General features: G+C 41.6%; 1 protein-coding gene across 1 annotated transcript in view; it reads left to right on the forward strand.

The window, feature by feature from the left end:
- The window catches only part of LOC307271398 (alpha-actinin-4-like), an 80408-nt gene that overhangs the window by 41206 nt on the left and 17637 nt on the right, over nt 1-21565 (forward strand). Inside the window, exons 2-8 of the mRNA XM_080053835.1 lie at nt 11088-11202; nt 12013-12132; nt 14749-14835; nt 16446-16533; nt 18078-18156; nt 18498-18579; nt 19662-19747. Of these exons, the coding sequence (XP_079909961.1) occupies nt 11088-11202; nt 12013-12132; nt 14749-14835; nt 16446-16533; nt 18078-18156; nt 18498-18579; nt 19662-19747 (657 nt within the window). The remainder of the gene's footprint in view (nt 1-11087; nt 11203-12012; nt 12133-14748; nt 14836-16445; nt 16534-18077; nt 18157-18497; nt 18580-19661; nt 19748-21565) is intronic.

Here is a 21565-nt window from a genome sequence, read left to right on the forward strand (position 1 = left end):
CAGCGGGCGGTGCAATCCGACCCCTGTCCGGACTCTTTGAGCAACAAAGACAGGAAGAGGACATAAATAAATGAACAAATAACCGTCAGCCCTCCCCACAGTTTGCCCTCTTCCCTCCCTCTCTACTCTTGCTCTCTCCTCTCCCTCCCTCTCTCCTCTTCCTCCCTCACTTCCTCTCCTCTCTCTCTTCTCTCAACATTTTTAAATTCATCTTTTCTTATAAAACGGAAGCAAACCACACAATTGTTGTGAGAACATTTGAGAGTTTTTTTTGGAAAGTGAGGACATTTTGGCCGGTTCTAACTTTGGGACAGGCCTTTAAAGGAGTTGTTTGAGGGTTAACACTAGGTTTTAAGGTTCAGGTATTAATTAGGATTATGTTAGGGTTAGTGTAAGGGTTGGGGTCAGACATTTAGATTTGATAGTTAGGGTAAGGGGCTAGGGAATGCACTATGTCCATGAGTGTCCTCACAAGTATAGCTGTACAAACGTGTGTGTGTGTGTGTGTGTGTGTTCATTCTCTCAGGGGAATACAAAAATGCCACAGTCATGTAATCAGTCTTCTGTTTGCTTCCACACTCCTTCCTCTCATGGAGTAACTTACAGGTTGTTGGTTCGATTGCACAGTATTTCTAACCGCCTATAAAACTGCTAAACAACATATAATATCATCTAAATGTTCCCTGGTCGTTCTGTCATTTTACATCCATCATTTAGTGCTGGGTTGCCCCTGAGCAACCGTATTTCATCTTTACCAAATAGCTTCTTTTTTGTTGTATTTTTGAACTTCTTATCCCACGTTGGCCATCTGTGTTCCCTTGTTACCCTCCCTACCCCGGGGCAAGATACTTTTAGAACAACTCCTGTAGCCTACTGTTGACCTAACATAGTTTCACCACAGTTTATCTTGTCAGTTGAATCCTGCCTTGGAGCACTTTCGTAGTTCCCACCAAATTTTTCAAACATACCCTGCTATCCAAATTGCATACTTTTTTTAATATATATATATATTTTTTGTAAATGCAATTCTACATACTACAGCTGACTATAAAAGGCATCTATTTAGCAAGCAGTATGCTACAATTGGGACATACTTTTACTTATGTATTTCATCATAACATCGCGCCTTGATCTTGCCTCTTGCTTGTATATCCGTCTCATCGCTTGTTGTTTTCATTCGGAGGCTCATTCGATGTGATGTCACTTCTGCTGCAGTGGATTGTGGGTCAGAATCTACACCAAAGTTGCTGGTTTAGGGGGCGCCCTTAGCTCAGTTGGTAGGGCGTCCCCCCCATGGGCCTCGGCCAGCAGTGGACCCGGGTTCGATTCCAGCCCGCGGTCGTTCTCTGCATGTCACTCCCCTCTCTGCCCCATTTCAACTCTGTCTCTACACTATCAATAAAAACATAAAAAAATGCCAAAAAAAATATCTTTAAAAAAATGCTGGTTTGCACACATAATATTACGACTGGATCTAGTAGGCTAGACATTCGGGTATTTTTCTGCATGCTGCATCTGACCACAAGTATTGGGACATCCGTAAATAATTTTTCTAGCAAAGGATATAGCAGGGAAGTGTGGGGATTTGAACGTAGCCTCAGTTTCGCAGTCGACAAAGCTTGTTGAAAACTGTCTGTGTTAAGCTACTGACTCACATAATGGCATATCTAAGGGGCATTAGGCCAAGAGACGCACACACACACACACTCTACTGATGTCCACATCATGCTGTTTTACTTATTACCTGTCAGCACATGAAGTACAAGGGAGGCTCCGTCTCTCTCTCTCTCTCTCTCTCTCTCTCTCTCTCTCTCTCTCTCTCTCTCTCTCTCTCTCTCTCTCTCTCTCTCTCTCTCTCTCTCTCTCTCTCTCTCTCTCTCTCTCTCTCTCTCTCTCTCTCTCTCTCTGTGTGTCCTTGTGTCTCTCTCTCTGTGTGTGTGTGTCCTTGTGTCTCTCTCTCTGTGTGTGTTTGTTAATAATCACCTGTCCAGACTTGAGTGGATAATGAGCCCAGAGCTAACCACTGCTGCTTCGTCTTTCTCTTTATTCCTGATTAACAACACTCTGCTCGTATATTGGACATGAACATCTTGCATTGTAGTCAAGGCGTTGTTGTAGCCACACGCCTTAACTGTAAACATGCGGGAACCAGGGATTTATTCTAGTATGAAAGTATATGTAATGGAAGCACAATAGACAAAAATCTCAAAATTGACAAGTGCTTTAAAAAATTCTGTTTTGCCTTAACTCAAGGTTAGTTCACACACACACACTCACTCTGGTTGCATGCTGACCCTTTCATACAACAGTAGTGTAACTGGATCCTCAGCCTGCAACTGTAGAACTGCTGACCTGCTCTACATCAACACAGGGCAGGAATATGACACTGTGTGTGTGTGTGTCAGCAGAATTGTCATAATGTTTATTTCTGAAATGGCGCGTGCGGAAGATGCTGTTTGTCAATAGTGTATACGTGTCTGTAGTGTGCGCGTAGATGTGGGAAAATGCGGAACTACATTACTCTTGTAATTCCCATAGCTTGATATTGTTTGTGTGTATCAGTGTAGTCGTGGGAATAAGCATTTAAACTGAGGCATAAAGACCCACCTGTTATGAGAACCTTTGAAGCAGCAAGTGTGAGACAACGCTCAGCAGAGCCACACACACACACACACACACACACAATCGCCTCTAAGAATAGGAGCCCTTGTTGTGTGAGGCCAGACCAGACTTACTGCTGTGCCTTATTCACAGGGCCAGCATGGTTTTGGCTCAGTTTAGTCCAGGCTAGTGTGTGTGTGTGTGTGTGTGTGTGTGTGTGTGTGTGTGTGTGTGTGTGTGTGTGTGTGTCTCTCTCAGAGTGTGTGTCTGTGTGTGTGTGTGTCTCTCTCAGAGTGTGTGCGTGTCAGTCTGTGTGCGTATGAGAGAGAGTGTGTGTGTGTGTGTACTAGCTGGACGTCAGCAGGTCCACATATAACTGCTTTAACTAGCGGCTGAAAGCAATAACTCTAAAACTGTTTCACATTTACTCTTTCATTCCCTAAACTGTGTCCTGCCTGTGTTTCTTAAATTCAAACAACAGGGCTGTATATACAGACAGACAGACAGACAGACAGACAGACAGACAGACAGACAGACAGAAACAAACGGCAGTATTACTATTAATATACTACTCATCAGACATTGGACTGACACTACCGCTTCGGTATTTTTAATTTTATTATTTTAACTATGAAAGAAAATGCAACATTGAGACCATAGCTTCGTGATATAGCAGACGTTATACATTATTTAGTCGTTTAAAAGTGCTACAAATGTGTTTAGAAGTTGTAACTGTTCAAAGCAGGTCAAATACATTAATTCCAGTTGGCCTACATTCAAACCTTTTTAATTTTTAGTTATGATATAATTAATGTCTTGCTCAAGGGCATGTTACCAGCCATTTGTCCACTATTTTGCCTTTTTTTTATTATGTTAATGTTTTTCAGTAGATCCTTGACTGTCTAGAACAGTGTTTGATGCTGAATCCAAACATTAAGCCTTGCAGCAGACACACAGTGTGTTGGTTGCATTATTAATTCAAACCACTCTCTCTCAGAAGGTGCCAACGGCTCTTTGAAGTTCTGACACAGAAATGACTAAAGACGTTTGGTTTGGTTTCAGCAGCACGCTTCATCACGTCATCGGATCTCTCAGCTGTGAGATATCAAACGGTTAATTGCATCCAGATTATTTGCATATCTTTAGTGTGTGTGTGTGTGTGTGTGTGTGTGTGTGTGTGTGTGTGTGTGTGTGTGTGTGTGTGTGTGTGTGTGTACTTGAACAACAATTTTTGTGAGAATCGATTTCAGTTTTAGACCTTAGAGTGAGGAAATTGTCTGGTTCTCACTTTAGGACAGGACTTTAAAGGGCTGTTTGAGGGTTAACACTAGGTTTTAAGGTTCAGGTATGAATTAGGATTATGTTAGGGTTAGTGTAAGGGTTGGGGTTAGGCATTTAGTGTTGATGGTTAGGGTAAGGGGCTAGGGAATGCATAATGTCAATGAATGTCCACACAAGTATAGCAGTACAAACGTGTGTGTTCTACTGTATCCTATAAATGGGTGGCGTGTGTGTGCGGGCAGACCTTGAGATGTGCTGAGAAAGTAACTGTGAATACATGAATCATAGATAAATACGTGTGTGTGTGTGTGTGTGTGTGTGTGTGTGTGTTAAATACCCTTTAAATGAGATAAGATGGGTGTCATAAGGTGTGATACCTTTTTGACCTTATGCGACTTTATGCAACAGTTCATTCAGTTCATGACATGTGCTTCGCTGCTCGACACAAAAGATATTGTAGAACGAAATATGAGAAGAAATGAATCAAATGCAATAGTCAGCGTTAGTGTAGAGTTTCTGTCAGTTATATCATCGAGAGAGAATACATACACACACACACACACACACACACACACACACACACACACACACACACACACACCACTGACGTCATGCAGAGAGACTGTGTAGGCAGTTGAGCAATAACAGTGTTCAACCTGGCGCATTCTTCCCAGGTATGACACACCCTTATACTGTGTGTGTGTGTGTGTGTGTGTGTGTGTGTGTGTGTGTGTGTGTGTGTGTGTGAGACATACAATATGCAGGTGTCTGTGTATTAGTCAGAAAGTTGCACAGCCTTTGAGAAATTGGGTGTGGGAATAATTAAAGCGTATGTAAGATTGAAATAGTTTTCAAATGGAGCTATAGAGTTTGTGTAGGTGGTTATGTCATTTATTATTACACACACGCACGCACACGCACACACACACGTTTACACACACACACACACATGCACACACACACCACTCCTTGGGCAAGAATGTGCTTGTCTGACTTAGTCGGAAGAAGAAATAATGTTACACCTTCTAGTTTAAGATAAGAAATGAGATTAGATAGAATTTAATCATCCCAGAGCAAATTATTTTGCAACGTTGTTCCTTTGTGACACAAACAAAAATAAAAAAGAAGTGGAATATAAAATACACAGAAAGCAAATAAAACAAACTTAACAGCCTCTTAGAAAGAATAGAAAGACTGCGTTGACAAATGACTAAATAGATTTTCCATAAAACTAAAAAATTATATCGAATTTGAAAATGATACTTTAAGTGAGCTATACAAATTTGTGTGTGTGTGCGTTTTACCATTCTCTCACGGGCATATTATGTCATGTGTTTTTGTATGGGGTGCATTTATTCAACACATTACAATATTTGCCGCCCACTCTCTCACACACTGTTCGCTGGCAGCGAACAAGTGCCCACATGTGTAGAGGAGGAACACACACACACACACACACACACACACACACACACAGAGAGTCATGTTTGTTTGAGCTGGATGATATCTATCTGCACCTTGACCCCTGAACCTTGCAGTTCGAGGTTAGAGTTGAAGGATTGTTAGGGGCACAGCGATGGCTCGTGTGTGTGCATGTATCTTTGTGAGGACCAGTTTCAGTTTTTAACCATCTAACTGAGGACTGAGAATTTATGGAAAGTGAGGACATTTATCCTGGTCCTCACTCCTTCAAAGGGCTATTTGTGTGTGTCTGTGTGTCTCTGTGTGTGTCTCTGTGTGTGTGTGTGCTGAGATCAAACAGCTGACCCCAGTAAACCCTTGGTCTCTTGGTGGTGGGGACAGTATATCTAATCTGCCACGGTGGAGACATGTTGGAGGAACCTAACAGCTTCCAGACACATTCTCACTTTTCACCAAGACATAAACAACAAATATTCCATCACCCTGACGTCCCCCTGCCCTTAAACAACCAATACATGAGCGCCATATAAGGCAAATGCTTTTGACGATGTTCAGTTTGAAAGGTATCAAATCAGTTTTATTTGTAAAGCCCAATATCACAAATAGACATTTGCCTCAGTGGGCTTTACATTCCATACAGTAAGACACCCCTGCCTTAGACCCTTAGCTCGGCTGAGAAAAAACTCCCAGTAAAAAACCCTTTATCGGGATAAAAAAAAATTGAGAAATCTCAGGGTGAGTTGACAGATACATTAGATATAGAAGATATATTAATTAGTTAGAGTATCGGGCAGCTAAAGCCTAGTTTAGACCACAGGATTGTACCCCATGATTTGCTGACCATTTTTGGAGTTTTCGGCCAAAAGCAGTTTGTAGTTTAATCCTATTACAGCCTTGTATTAAGGTTCAAAGTTTTATGAACGTGTGTTTGAATTTTGCCGTTAAAAAGAGATTTTAAAAACCATCAACATGATAAACTGTTGAGCGGATGTTCTTCACCGTGGTTACAGCAGTGATGATGTAACCGATAGCAACGGATCAGAGCAGCGTTGACTTGAGCTGGTTATCTGTGTACGAGGCTTTAGGGCCCAAATCCTCCTTAAGGAAAACATCTGATACACACACAGAGACACACAAACATGCTGATACAGAGAGAAAGAGACACACACACACACACACACACACACGCTGATACACACGCTGACACACGCACGTAGACACACACTGATACAGAGAGAGAGAGTCACACACACACACACACACTGATACAGAGAGAGAGAGAGAGAGAGAGAGAGAGAGACAGACACACACACACACACACACACACGCTGATACACACACACACACAGAGAGAGACGCGCACACACACACACACACACACTGAACAGACACACAAACACACACACAAAACACACACTCACTTTCTCTCTTTCACTCTCACACACACACACACTCACATTTTTTAAAAAGTTAAATCAACCAAGTTTATCATAAAGGAAATATTTCAAATCATTGCGCCGTGTATAAGCTGGCAGGGAACAAAGTGCATGTGAACCAACATGCCTGAGACTGATATCACATGATATCAGGTGAAGGCAAAGGTATATGCCTAGTTGATGTCATAGGTTGCAAAAGCACTGTTGACTTTGCTCCATCAACGTGTTTAACAGCTCCCTGCTCCCAGTGTGTAGGTCTGTAGTCACATGTAAGCGACCGGCTGAACATATCCTCCGTTTGGGTGTAAAAATCATTCATGTGGAGTTAAATTTGTGCACGTGAGAGCGAGTTGAAAAGTGGTTGTTTTCGTTTATTTTAATCACTTGTTCTCAACTGTAATTGTGGAGCTGAATATTCCGTCCCATCCGCTCCCATTGTAAAATCTAACAATAATGAATTTTTAGATTAATTTTATTTGATTATTTTGAAAAAAACTATGAATATGATTTAGTAACTTGATGGACAGCAGCGTACAGGGTTGGTTCAGGCTATTGATAGAGGCTGAAGGGTGGTAACAGTGGAATAGTATCAGCTGTGTTGTGATTTGATTTGATTTAAATTTTATTTCGAACATGTAAAAGAAAACAGAAATGATCATACAGAAAATAATGATGTCACACAGAATAGAAAGCATAATTAGATCCATGAATGACAAACACTTGATAAATGTAGCAACATGTTCGAAAAGGAGTGGGAAGAAGTTTACACTTATAGCTGGGGTATGGGATTTCTGATTGGTCAAAGTTAACATGAGCTGTACACTTTGACCAATCAGAGCGAGGCTCCGATTCTCGGTTCTTATTGGCTGTTGGGACTCTCCATTCACTTTGGGACGACTTTGTTGGTGTAGAGCGTGTCAGGGAGGGACCATAGGGGAGGGACCAAAGAGAACAAGTGGAGCGGTTGAGGTATTTGGATTTGAATCTCTATCCCAACTGCTATTTTCTCCCCAAATTCTCCACCCCAGCTTTAACGCATGTGTAGTGTGTTGTGTTATAGGAGCATACAGTCCCCAGGCTCTCTCTCTCTCTGCAGGTCTCGACCTGTTGGTGATTGTGTTTTTTTCCGCTCCTCTCTCTCCTCTTGTCACCACCACTCCCTACTGTGGCACATGCAGACGCATTCGGTCCACTCTCTTAAAAATGTGTAACTTTAGTAGTGTGTTTCTAGCTGAAAATAGGGAAACCTAGGCCTATACCACTTTAAAAAAAATTGTGCATATACATCAAAACTATCAAAACATTATCTAGTTTTCAATTTTTAATGTGGATGTCTATATAAATGTATTGCTTTATTGAAGAGACTCAAAGTCCATGAAAGACATGGAGTACAACACACGTACGAGATTAAGAAATGTAGAATTAAATAATCAAATGATCGTATCCATATGATACACAAACTCTTCTCCCATCCACTCCCTGTCTATGGCCCCACTCCCTGTCTCCTCTCGTATGTTAAAAGTAACTTCCCCAACAACCAACACTGGGTGAGCTTAGCGAATATATGGAAAAAAAATTCGGATCTGTGATGCAAATCAAATGAAAGAGAGCCAGAGAAGGCTGCACGCGGCGTAAATACACTCAAAAGTGCCGGAGAGTTGGGGAGAATAAACAACAGAATGAAGCCGGTAGTCTCTGGCCAATCAGAAGCGTCGGCAGACAGCCGGCCACTGATTGGCCAGACATTAGTCTCTGGCCAATCAGTGGCTGGCCGTCTGCCGACGTCACCTTTTAGCATCGGCTCAGCTCGCTTGGAACCTAGAGCGAGGCGATACTGCGAGTTGAGTTGAGTCGAGTTGAGCTGATACCATGCGGTGGAAAAGCGCCATTAGTGATGGATGGAGCTTCACCATATGTGTGTGTTCTGTTCTTAGTTAAGCTGCTAACTTCCTGTCATTGCAGTTCAACTTCCTGTGTGTGTGTGTGTGTGTGTGTGTGTGTGTGTGTGTGTGTGTGTGTGTGTGTGTGTGTGTGTGTGTGTGTGTGTGTGTGTGTGTGTGTGTGTGTGTGTGTGTGTGTGTGTGTGTGTGTGTGTGTGTGTGTGTGTGTGTGTGTGTGTGTGTGTGTGTGTGTGTGTGTGTGTGTGTGTGTGTGTGTGTGTGTGTGTGTGTGTGTGTGTGTGTGTGTGTGTGTGTGTGTGTGTGTGTCACTGTTCTAGTACATGGGTGTGCAGGGAGCTATTCTCCATGGGGCTGAATGAATGCATTGTGTTAGTGGGGAGAGGGGCAGCCTGTCATAATGTTTACACACACACACACACACACTGCTGGACTGGGTCACATCAACAGAGGAGTGTCACATATTAACTCTAATTTGTGTCAAATACTTGAAAGGGAGTTTTGTGTCAATAATGATTATTATTTGAATGATAACTGGATTGACGTTGATCGGTTTCCTGATACTTTTTTATATTTATTGACAAAATATTGTGTTAAACTCCTTTGATGTCAGTGAAACGACCAAACCTTCAAAAGGTATTTTATTCCCCCGTAGATTCTGTTACAAATCAGTTGTGTGCGTGTGTGCGTGTGTGTGTGTGTGTGTGTGTGTGTGTGTGTGTGTGTGTGTGTGTGTGCCTTCTGACACATTGACTGATGATGATCCATAACTTCAGATGTCTGTAGAGTGGCGTGACAAAGCTCCCGTGCCTCAGTCCACCACCAGTGCCACCAGCTTTTTCTTCATCATAAAACTAATTTGAAACACATTTGTGATGAATGTAGGCCAAACCAGAAGCAAAAAAAACATGGATTCCCACCAGCCATTGATGTGTGTCACTGTGTGTGTGTGTGTGTGTGTGTGTGAGACTGTGTTTCTCTCTTTGTGTGCGTGTTTGCGCGCATGTGTGTGTGTGTCTCTCTCTCCTTGTCTGTGCGCGCGCCTGTGTGTTTGTGAATGTGTGTGCGTGCGTGTGTGATTGGGTGCACCATTCTCATCTTTTAATTACAAGGTTTCACATGTGCTGTTGGGTTAGATTGTGGTGTGGTTGTGAGACGGTTATTCAGATGGTGAATTGGATCTACTCATCAGGTTTTAAGGGTCAGTCGTGTTTTCCTTAAACATGTGGGACCAATGTGTCCAGAAAAAAACTAAAATAAAGTTTGCCTTCAACTTAGAAAGCTTGTGTTTACTGTATGACCTCAAGTGTTTTTGCAAAAAATATCAGTTTTTTTCAAGCACTGGTCAATTTTGAGATTTTCTGTCTATTTTGCTTCCATATCATGTCTTCTTTCATACTAGTATAAATCAAAGTCCCAAAATCTACATTAAGGTATTTATTTTACTAAACCTTGTCTGTTTGCGTAAACAACCATCTTTAACGGACATTATTTATTTATTTATTATTATTCTTTCGGACAATTTCACACAATACACAATTATCTCTTTCACATCATACATCTTAATTTGTGTTGTCCGAAGGGTGACGGAAGAAGCCTAAGGCTTATCGAGTCCCGCCCCCAAAATCTCAAAATTAGTTATTTTTTCAATACTCTGGACCAAAAATCTCAACTTCTAAAGCACTTACAGCAACACTTTCCATAAGCATTCTCAGCACTATTCTTAATGTTATATCAGAAGGATTTGTTCATATGTTAATTGTCAGATATATTATACATTTTGTACTAAAAAATTGTACCCTATTCACCCACCATGTCTGTCTTGCCTTAACTGCCAGTGACTGTGTGACATACCGTATAGTTGAAAATATTCTTTGAAACCACTAGGAATTCTCTTTTCTTAGTTTTTCGTATATTGTGTTGTAACATCCGTGCAGTGCCAGTTTCTCTAACTTCTTCCTGTCTTATCAAAGCAACTCCCTTCCCAGCCATTCAATATCATTCTCTTTTATCCTCAATTCAAAGTTTCAATCTTGTTTATTGTCCTAAAAGCTTGAAAAAACAAACTGTCGCCCAGGCTCAGAATATTGGTAGGATGTCCTGGAGGAAAGAGTAACCATGAGGTCTCTGGTTGGATCCCCGGCACCGGACAGGAGGGTGTTAGTAGTAAAACTAGTGGAGGCTGCTTTTACATCTACAGTGTCCACCATCTCTACCATTGTGTCCTTGAGCAAGACAAACTGTGGGCCCTGCTGCTGTAAACAACAACAGTGAAACAGTAACTTTTCAGGAAGCTTTCTAGCTTCAAACAGTGTTCTAGGGATCACATTTCCCTCCATAGGAAAGTTTTTTGAGAATATACCTTAAAAAATGTTCACTTCTCTGACACACCCAAAATTACACACTACACCTTTAACTTACCGCTTGTATTTGTGTGTTTCTCTCCCAGACGTTCACGGCCTGGTGTAACTCCCACCTGAGGAAGTCTGGAACGCAGATCGAAAACATCGAGGAAGACTTCAGAGATGGACTCAAACTCATGCTGCTGCTGGAGACTATCTCAGGTAACTACACACACACACACACACACACACACATACACACACACACGCACTGGTACAAACACACACGCACACACATGCAGACGTGCACATTAAACAATCTCTCACTCACTCACTTGCAACCAAAAATTAAATTATTTTCCCATTTTTTTATGTTGCTTAATAAATGTCGATAATGTAGAAACTTGGCAATGACATGATAAAGTTTCTCAACCAATAACGTAGTTCATTTAATATTTCTACACACACACACACACACACACACACACACACACACACACACACACACATACACACACACGTCTCTAAACATTGCCTGATTTTCAAAGCGTGTCTCTTTGCTGTCAATCAAAGTGAAAAAATTTTTCAGATGTTTAAAATATGCACAACATCTCTGTCCGCTCCGGGGTGTGGTCGGCCCAACCTCAACCTACCATCACAAGCTTTTAGAAAAACACTAATCATCTTCTAGCGGGTCCACCCTGATGTGTGATTGACAGCTAGGGGTTTGGAGGGTTCTTATGGTTCATTGTAGGTCTTAGCAGCGAACTGTCCCAAGTGGTGACGACGTTAGATAATAACTTGAAGTGCCGTCCATGTCATAATGAAATTGGGGACTTGGGAAATGTGGCTGTAACTCTAACCGTGTCGTTGTGCTGAGCCCGCGGAAAAAAAACGTCCTGTCACCGCAGAACTAACTGTGTGTGTGTGTGTCTCTCTCTCTCTCTCTCTCTCTCTCTCTCTCTCTCTCTCTCTCTCTCTCTCTCTCTCTCTCTCTCTCTCTCTCTCTCTCTCTCTCTCTCGTGTGTGCAGGTGAACGGTTAGCCAAACCCGAGCGAGGCAAGATGAGGGTCCACAAGATCAACAATGTGAATAAAGCTCTGGACTTCATCGCCAGCAAGGGCGTCAAACTGGTGTCTATTGGAGCAGAGGGTAAGTACACACACACTCTTTCACGCACGCACGCACACACGCACTCTTTCTCACTCACTCACTCATACATTACAGTGAACAGTAAAATCAGTAAAGCAAGCCTCTTAGTAGTTTGAAATGTTAAAAAAACTAAAATGTATTACAATTACGTAGCTATGTGTGTGTGTGCAATAGACAGAGGGCGATGACCTTTCTCCTACTCGGGACCAATGTGACATTCCTTCAGCATGACAGTGTTGAGACTGAAGGCCATTCAAAACCAAAAATATTGCAATCTTGCACGCGCTCTGCCACAGACACACACACACACATGCTGTACACACACACACACACACACACACACACACACACACACACACACTCTCTCTCTCTCTCTTTCTGGCCCACTAAAGGTCATTTACTGGAAACTGCCAGGGAGAAATCGCTGACACACAGAAGAGGGAAAGATTGAGTGACGGAGGCGACCAGATAACAGACAGAGAAACTCACTGACTCTCTTTAGTCTCTCCACTCTGGAAGCTTTCTGTTATAACGTAAAGCACATGGTGGGGACGCAGGCCTGGAGACAGCTTGAAGGTGATCTAGCAGTGCTTTCAAATATGACACACATTCAGCCCTTTTAGCCCAATTTAAAGATGTAGTCAGTGATTCTGGAGAACGCTTGTTGTCAATCAGTGAATATCTCCTCACGATCTGCTACCTGTTTGTGCTGTGTGTGAGCTGGAAAAAATCTGGTGTTAATACATTGCCTAGGCTCTGTAAACTGGTAGGTAAACAGGGCGGGGGGCACCGTAGCTAGCAACATGGCCATTTACAAAGCCTAGGCTGAGTATTAACACTAGATTTCTTTTCAGCAAACACACAGTATGTACAGGGAGCGGATCATGAGGAGATAGTCCATTCTCCAGAATCACTGACTTTAAAAAATTAAAAATAAAATGAAGCAGAATTGAAAAGCAAAGAGTCATGATGGAATGTGTGATAGAATGTCAGTCATGTTGCTACGGTTTCCCAGGTGACAGACAGCAGTGAGAGTGAGCAGTGAAAGCTTAAAAGGCTTTTGTTTGAACTATGAATGGAATCTGACCCACACTACATGCCTCTCACTAATATGTCATAGTTCAGTACTCGCTGTACTGTGTGTGTGCGTGTGTGCGTGTGTGCGTGTGCGTGTGTGTGTGCGTGTGCGTGTGCGTGTGCGTGTGCGTGTGCGTGTGCGTGTGCGTGTGCGTGTGTGTGTGTGTGTGTGTGTGTGTGTGTGTTTGCATGCTGACATTCACAATAGTGCTGAGAATGATTATGGAAAGTTTAGTTGATGTAAGTGCTTTAGAAGGTGAGATTTTTGGTTCAGAGTTTTGAAAAAAACTAATGTTGAGATAATCGTCATTAAAGGTGGTTGTATAGGAGAAATATACAGACGCAAACAGACCAAATAAACATCTAAATGTACATTTTGGACCTTTACCTTCGAGTATGAGAGAAGACATGTTATGGAAGCAAAATAGACAAAAATCTCAAAATTGACCAGTGCCTGCAGTGTATGACTATCACCTTAAGTTATTGACTGAAGGCTATAACTTGCCCTTTTGAATTCTTACTATGTGTCTCTTGTTCAATAGAATAAACAGCTTAAAGTGCCTTACAAACAACAGCTAACTGTATTTTAAATGTAGCGTGGCGAGAGGGAATGGACATAATGAAAGAAATGATTGTTAGGCTATCACAGTAAGATAGCGAGGAGGCTGCCGACCGCGGGGCCTTCAGTGCGATGGTGTGTGGGTTTACTGGCATTATTAATTAAAAGAGCAGATGGAAGATTGTAGAAACAAAAGGCCTAGTGATAAACAAGAATGATAATTTGTTATATAACCACATGTATAGCCCAGAGTCAATCTAGATGAAAGAAGAAAAGTAATGGATTGAGATGGCTTCTTTTTTTTTAAAGGTGCACTGTGCAGTTTCAGGGGATGGGGATTTGTTTACATTTGCAGAGCCGGCAGTTTGTTAACTGAACATACTTTCTCTACATGTAATTCTTAGTATTGAATAATTCTATCATCATGAATCAAAATTAAATTATTTTGAGGAACCTGGAACCAAACGCAAGACTAGAATATGTTTGTAAACCAAACTGTGGGCCCTGCTGCTGTAAACAACAACAGTGAAACATAAACTTTTCAGAAGGCTTTCTAACTTCAAACAGTGTTCCAGGGATCACATTTCAGTTGTGAGAGTATATCTTTAGAAAATGTTTCACTTCTCTGACACACCCAAAGTTACATAGTGCACCTTTAAGTTAAAGCTGGGTTGGAGGATTTGGGGAGAAAATAGCAGTTGGGATAGAGATTCGAATTCAAATACCTCAACCGCTCCACTTGTTCTCTTTGGTCCCTCCCATATGGTCCCTCCCTGACACGCTCTACACCAACAAAGTCGTGCCAAAATGATTGGACAGTCCCAACAGCCAATAAGAACAGGGAATCGGAGCCTCACTCTGATTGGTCAAAGTGTCAGCTCATGTTAACTTTGACCAATCAGAAATCATATACCCCAGCTTTAAGTTGCTTTATTTGTCACAAGGCTAAATTAAAATTTGTCTTTTTCTCTCCTGTGTAGAAATCGTTGATGGAAACGCTAAGATGACCCTGGGAATGATCTGGACCATCATCCTGCGCTTCGCCATCCAGGACATTTCTGTAGAAGGTACGACACACACACACGCGCGCGCTATAGAAGCAAGGACTAGATGCAGGGGTTTGACTCTTATAGAAGCATTCTGGTGGGGAAGTGCCTTGCTAAAGGGCACTGTGGCAGCTCTACTACCATCCAGGTGTTCAGGGTTAATTAGTGTGCACTCACCAACACACACTAATTAACCCTGGCGAGGTTATATTTTTGTATGGCCAAATGTGCAATAAGCATTCCACCCCTCCCTCCAGACAAGGGGCTATTTAGCTGTAGGAAGCTTCGGTATTAACGTACAGATGTGTAAGAGAGGATTCATCTTGGAAAATAGAGTGAAATTAACGAGGCTGGTCACACGGACACACACACAGCCAGACATAGACACAGAGATAGGCACACACACAGGCGCACACACACAGACAGACAGACAGACAGACAACCCCCCCCCCCCCCCCACCCACCCCCCAGGGGTACAGCCAAGAATAGAGAGGTCTGGCCGACATGATGCTCAGTAAAGACTAAAGACTTACAATAGCTCAAAACTACTCACTACAAGGAACACAGTTATACTTGTTATTTTTGCTTGATTATACAATAAAATATTGTTTTTCTCCTAGCAATACTTTAAATCATTGACTAGTTTGTCAGTTACTTTTTTAATGTCAGAAAATGTCCACAACAAGTTCTTAATGTTCATTGTATGAATTAAAAAAAAATAAAAATGGAAACAAATCCTCATTCATTTCTTTGGCAAACGGTCACATTAAACATTATGCACAAGCATTTAATTAGCTTGATAGATGTGGACTTCCTCAGTAAGAGCTGTGGTGACTAATTAAAAGTGTGTGTGTGTGTTGAATTAACTGGGTGTGGGCCTCTATCAGGAGGAGTGGGAGACATATCTCTGACTGATATTTGTTTCTTATGTTTGTTAAGTCTGCTGTAAACAACTTGTGTTTTTTTTAGAGACACACACAAACACACACACACACACACACACACACACACAACTTTATATTTAGGGGAACTCATAAACACTCCTGAAGTGTGTATCTCTCTGCTTGTGCTCAGCTAATGGAATTAAACAATTTAGTGTTTGGTATACTGTCAAGAAGATGTATTTCTACGCTCCGTTTAGACTCAGACCTACTCTGCTTTCAAATCCCACTCATTTCTGCTGTTTAGTATGGTAGAAAAAAGATTTAGGATGTCCCAATACGTCACATTTAGCATGCTTAAAAATACCCGGATGTCCTACTACATCTGGTCGTGATTTTTAGTGTTAAAATCAGCATCCAATTTAGGCGATTCTGACCCACAATCCAGTGTGCACCGGAAGTGACGTCACATCGACGGAGCCTCCATATAAAAACAACCAGCGATGCGACGGATATAAAAGCAAAGAAGCAAGATCAAGGCACAATGTTATGATGAAATAAATAAGTAAAATAACGTCCCAATTGTAGCATACTGCATCCTAACTAGATTATTTTTATGATCAGCTGTAGAATGTGAAATAGAAAAAAGAAAGCGTTTGCGATTTGGAACGCAGGATTAATTTCTTCCCCTCTCTCCCACTAATGTTACTAAGTCACTACTCTCTTCTCCTTGTGTTTTCTTAATGGCAGAAACCTCGGCGAAGGAGGGTCTTCTTTTGTGGTGCCAGAGGAAGACCGCTCCCTACAAGAATGTCAACGTGCAGAACTTCCACATTAGGTAACGAACAAATAAACCCCTACACACACACATTCACACACACGCACACACACACGCTCACTTCAAGGTTGAACTTACCTATTTTTTTTTTTACCAAATCTTATATAAATGTACTTGGATAAACGCTGTTGACACTCATTACGGTATATTTGTGCCAGAATTCAACACACTTAAGAGTTCTTTTTTTTTAAAGATATTTTTGGGGCATTTTTATGCTTTATTGATAGTGTAGAGACAGAGGTGAAATGGGGCAGAGAGGGGAGTGACATGCACAGAGCGACCGCGGGCTGGAATCGAACCCGGGTCCGCTGCTGGCCGAGGCCCATGGGGGGGACGCCCTACCAACTGAGCTAAGGGTGCCCCACATTTAAGAGTTTTAAGGCCAAAATCAAAATGTAGATTGATCGTGATATATATATTTTAATATTTTTTTCTATTATTCTTTTATTTTCATTGTTTTGCGGCAGTCTGTTAGGAACTTACGTGATTAACAGTTCTTGATTACCAGTGCTTAACGCTTAAAACAACATACTTATATTGTTGTTACCTTAATACACACACACACACACACGACCACACCCAGTGGTATGAGTAAATATTTATTTGTATTCGTACCAAGCTAACAATGATTCATACTGGCTGAAAGCTCAGTGCTGTCTACAGAATATTAAAATATCTCTGCAGTGAACGACTGTATTGTGTAGAAAGGTTGCCCCCTGCTGGAGAAACTGCAACATGTTTCACTGCTCTGAGAAAATATATTCAGAAGCAACTTAACAATGTTGTGCCAGAAAAATATGATTGTGTGTCTGTTTGGAAATTTAAAAAAATATGTGACAATGTTTATTAAAGGTCTCCTACCTGTCTGTACTGTGTGTGTGCTGACAAAAAAATCCAGTGTTCATACACAGCCTATAGTCTTTGTAATCTGGTATGCAAACAAGCAACATCCCCGTTTACAGAGCCGAGGCTGCGTATAAACACACATGTTTTTTCAGGCCACACACATTACGAACAGGTAGCGGATCATGATGAGATATACACTGATTTTGATGACAAGCTTTCTCTAGAATCGCTGACTCCACCTTTAAGCGGTTCCTTAGTATTGTTGATGGTGAGCGTTCATGTATAGATGTTCAGACTATAGAATGCACATACCAAACCAAATAAGGCCTTGATCTAAGGATGAGCAGAATGCCATCTGCTTTAAATTGAAATGAAGAGCGTTGATCATATAGTGATGTGTGGGGCAGACAAAGTTACAAATCACAGCCTAAATGTTTGAGTGTCATGTTACATTCCTTCACTAACTTTATGACGTGTGTGTGTGTGTGTGTGTGTGTGTGTGTGTGTGTGTGTGTGTGTGTGTGTGTGTGTGTGTGTGTGTGTGTGTGTGTGTGTGTGTGTGTGTGTGTGTGTGTGTGTGTGTGTGTGTGTGTGTGTGTGTGTGTGTGTGTGTGTGTGTGTGTGTGTGTGTGTGTGTGTGTGTGTGTGTGTGTGTGTGTGTGTGTGTGTGTGTGTGTGTGTGTGTGTGTGTGTTCCAGCTGGAAGGATGGCCTTGCCTTCAACGCTCTGATCCACAGACACAGACCGGATCTCATCGATTACGACAGCCTTAGAAAGGTACAGACGCATTCACCACACACACACACTCACACTCTCTCACACACACTGCACTTGAAACTGCAACACTGACTTAACACTACCTACATTTTTTATTTCACTTTGTCCAAATACAAATGTTTATTTTTTTTATTGCATTTTTTAAGATAAATAATAAAAATACCTACAAACCATTAATATACCTCATAAAACAAAACAACAATAAAGACAACAAATAAATACAAAATAAATAAATAATGATAAATACACAGACGAAGAAAAATAATAATATTTCACCAATATAAATAACAAACAAATAACCTAAATAAACCTAATTGTCTGTCGTTGTGTTTGGTTGTCAGGACGACCCGGTGACCAATCTGAACAATGCCTTCGAGGTGGCAGAGAAGCACCTGGACATTCCCAAGATGTTGGACGCAGAAGGTAAACAGCCTGTCACATCACTGTGTTTATCAATGAAACTGTTACTATGGCTACTGCTACTATTAAACGCTATGTTTATGAATGAAACTGTTTCTACTACTATTCAGACCACTATAATGTATCAGACTATGTTTACATGCACACAACACAGAGATCGTTGCCCATAATGTGAATGGACTATTGTATTATTCTCATTTACTTCCTTTAAAGGTGGTGCGGTGTGTAAAGGGAATTGGCATTTTTCAGAGCAGACTTGGTAGAAATGGAATTTAAAATCCTCATATTAAGTACCATCTTAAGAACACAATATCCCTATATAAAGTAGGTTTAAATTGGTATACAATTGAAAATAAACTTTTTTATTCCCTTAGAATGAGCCTTTTATGTCTACATAAGAGCGGGGCGCTGAGGCCGCCATGTTGCACCGCCATATTTCTACAGTAGCACAGAATGGACAAACTTAACCGCCTTAAGTGTTTTTATTTATAGTAGGCGTTCTGGGGAAATGCACCTGTTGGAAGACCGAGAAGAAGAAGTACTATAGAATAAATAACTAAACGCATGTTCACCACACCACTTGATATTGTGGAAAGACTTGAGGCAGTGGTGGATGATTCCATCTTTAGTAACTAGCCTCTTGTCCTTGAAGGCCACTGTAGCTTCTGTACATTCTCCCCAAAGTGAGTGTTGCAATCCAGAATCTCACCACTAGATGCCATACTCTGTTACACACTGCACCTTTTTATATGTACTAAACATAATTAACTGTCATTTCTATGTTTCTTGTGTCTATGATACGTGAGGAAACTCCTTCATTGTCTAATTATTCATTGTCTGACCCTTGTATGTTCAGTTTTGTTAATTCAAGTTTGGATCGTCCTGTCTGACTGTTACCAGCACCTTGTCGTGTGTGTGTGTGTGTGTGTGTGTGTACGTCTTGAAAAGTGTGTCCCCCCGCTGTGTATAATCCCATGTCCCTGTCTTGTGTGTATGTGTTAGTTAATGTGTGTGTGTTAGTTAATATCTGTGTGTTAATGTGTGTGTGTTTATAACCACCATCTTGCCCCCCCATCCATTTGTAGACATTGTGAACACTGCACGTCCCGATGAGAAAGCCATTATGACTTATGTGTCCAGTTTCTACCATGCCTTCTCTGGAGCGCAGAAGGTACCCCCTCCCCTCCCCACCCCAAAAAACACCCTCTTTCCCCCATCTACCCCCCTTACCCTGACCCCTATCCCGTGACCTACCTGACCCCTGTTTTACTAACAAGGATCTGCTATCCTTCCGGCATGGCCTCACTCCTTTTCCACAGCTCTGCAAAGGACACTGGATTTATGGGACACACACACACACACACACACACACACACACACACACACACACACACACGCAAGCTGCTATCACACACACTCAGTAAGGCTGGGTCGATGTGTGTTTGTGTTTGTGTCCCAACCTTGAACTCCAGTGTCCCTCAAATCTTCATGAGACTCTCAACTTGCTCTTGTTGGTAATGGGAGGAACCTGGATCCCTACCTTACTCCCCCTCGCTATGGGAAGCCAGGGAATATAGTTTTGGGTAGCTTTGGCTTCACTCACTCACTCTCTCTCTCTCCCCCTCTCTGTCTGTATGTCTGTCTGTCTCTCTCTTTCGCTCTCTCTTTCTGTCTGTCTTCCTGTCTGTCTGTCTGTCTATCTCTCCCCTGACCTCTCTCTCCCTGTGTCTCTCTCCCCCCTTGCTCTCTATCTCCCCATCTCTTTCTCTCTCTCTCTCCTTCTCTCCCTGTCTACATACCTCTCTCCTTCTCTCTCTCTCACTCTCTCCCTGTCTCTCCTTCTCTCTCCCTCTCTCTCCCCCCTCTCGCTCCCTCTGTCTGTCTGTCTATCTCTCTGTCTGTCTTGCTTGTGGTGGTGCGTAGACATCGTTGGTACGCTGCGGCCGGATGAAAAGGCCATTATGACCTATGTGTCGTGCTTCTATCACGCCTTCTCTGGCGCTCAGAAGGTGAGCAGCTTCTCACACTAACACTCCTACTGCTGTTAAACAACGCAACACAAGGGTTCCCATCAGCTTAAGACCTTTAGTTTAGACGTAGGATGAGTTACAGTGTGGTTTAAATAGTAAGGGAAGACACTGCGGGTGAACGGGGTAACATTTTTAACTTATAGTATAAAAAAAGCCAAAACATTTCAAAATTGAGCAGTGCTCGGAAAAACTATATTTATGCCTGCTGTAAATGGACTGCACTTATATACTATATAGTGCTTTTTTTATCCGATTTTCTCTGCCCAAAGCGCTTTACATTTCTTACCACATTTACCCATTCACACACACACACTCATACACCGATGCTATGTCTTGCTTAGCTAGTAAAATTATAGGAATAAACTGGAACATTTCTCCAACATTTATTAGATAGTTTTGTTTATCTTCTAATTTGTTTAAACTAAACACAACATTAGATTATAGTTTCATAGTCAAATTCTTGCTGAAAGTCAGATAGAAATGAAAGAAATATTCACAGGTTAGGAACGAGATGGGAACTCTGATATAAACAACAACAACAAATGCTTTCTGATACTTTTTTTCTGGTTCTATGGACATTAACTGTGTTTCTCCAAAAGGGATTTACTTTTATGGTCTAAACTGAAATTCTTAAACTCATTTTAAAGACCTTTTTGTTTTGGGTTTGTTACCGGGGAAACGCCTGTTAATGTCTCTTCGGTTTCTCTTCAGCTATTAACACTTTTCAATTCTAAATGTTTTTTATAGTGTATGAAATGTTTGAATATGAAATGTATCAGTTAAAGGTGGAGTCAGTGATTTTGGAGAACGCTTTTTGTCAACATAACTTTCTGTCAAAATCAGTGAATATCTCCTCATGATTCACTATGTACTGTGGCGCTGAAAAAAATGGTGTTGATACACAGGCCAAGGCGCTGTAAACGGACATGTTTCTAGCTATGGTTCACATACCAGTTCAC

This window comes from Ammodytes marinus, assembly GCF_949987685.1.
Source record: "Ammodytes marinus genome assembly, chromosome: 3".
NCBI lineage: Eukaryota > Metazoa > Chordata > Actinopteri > Uranoscopiformes > Ammodytidae > Ammodytes > Ammodytes marinus.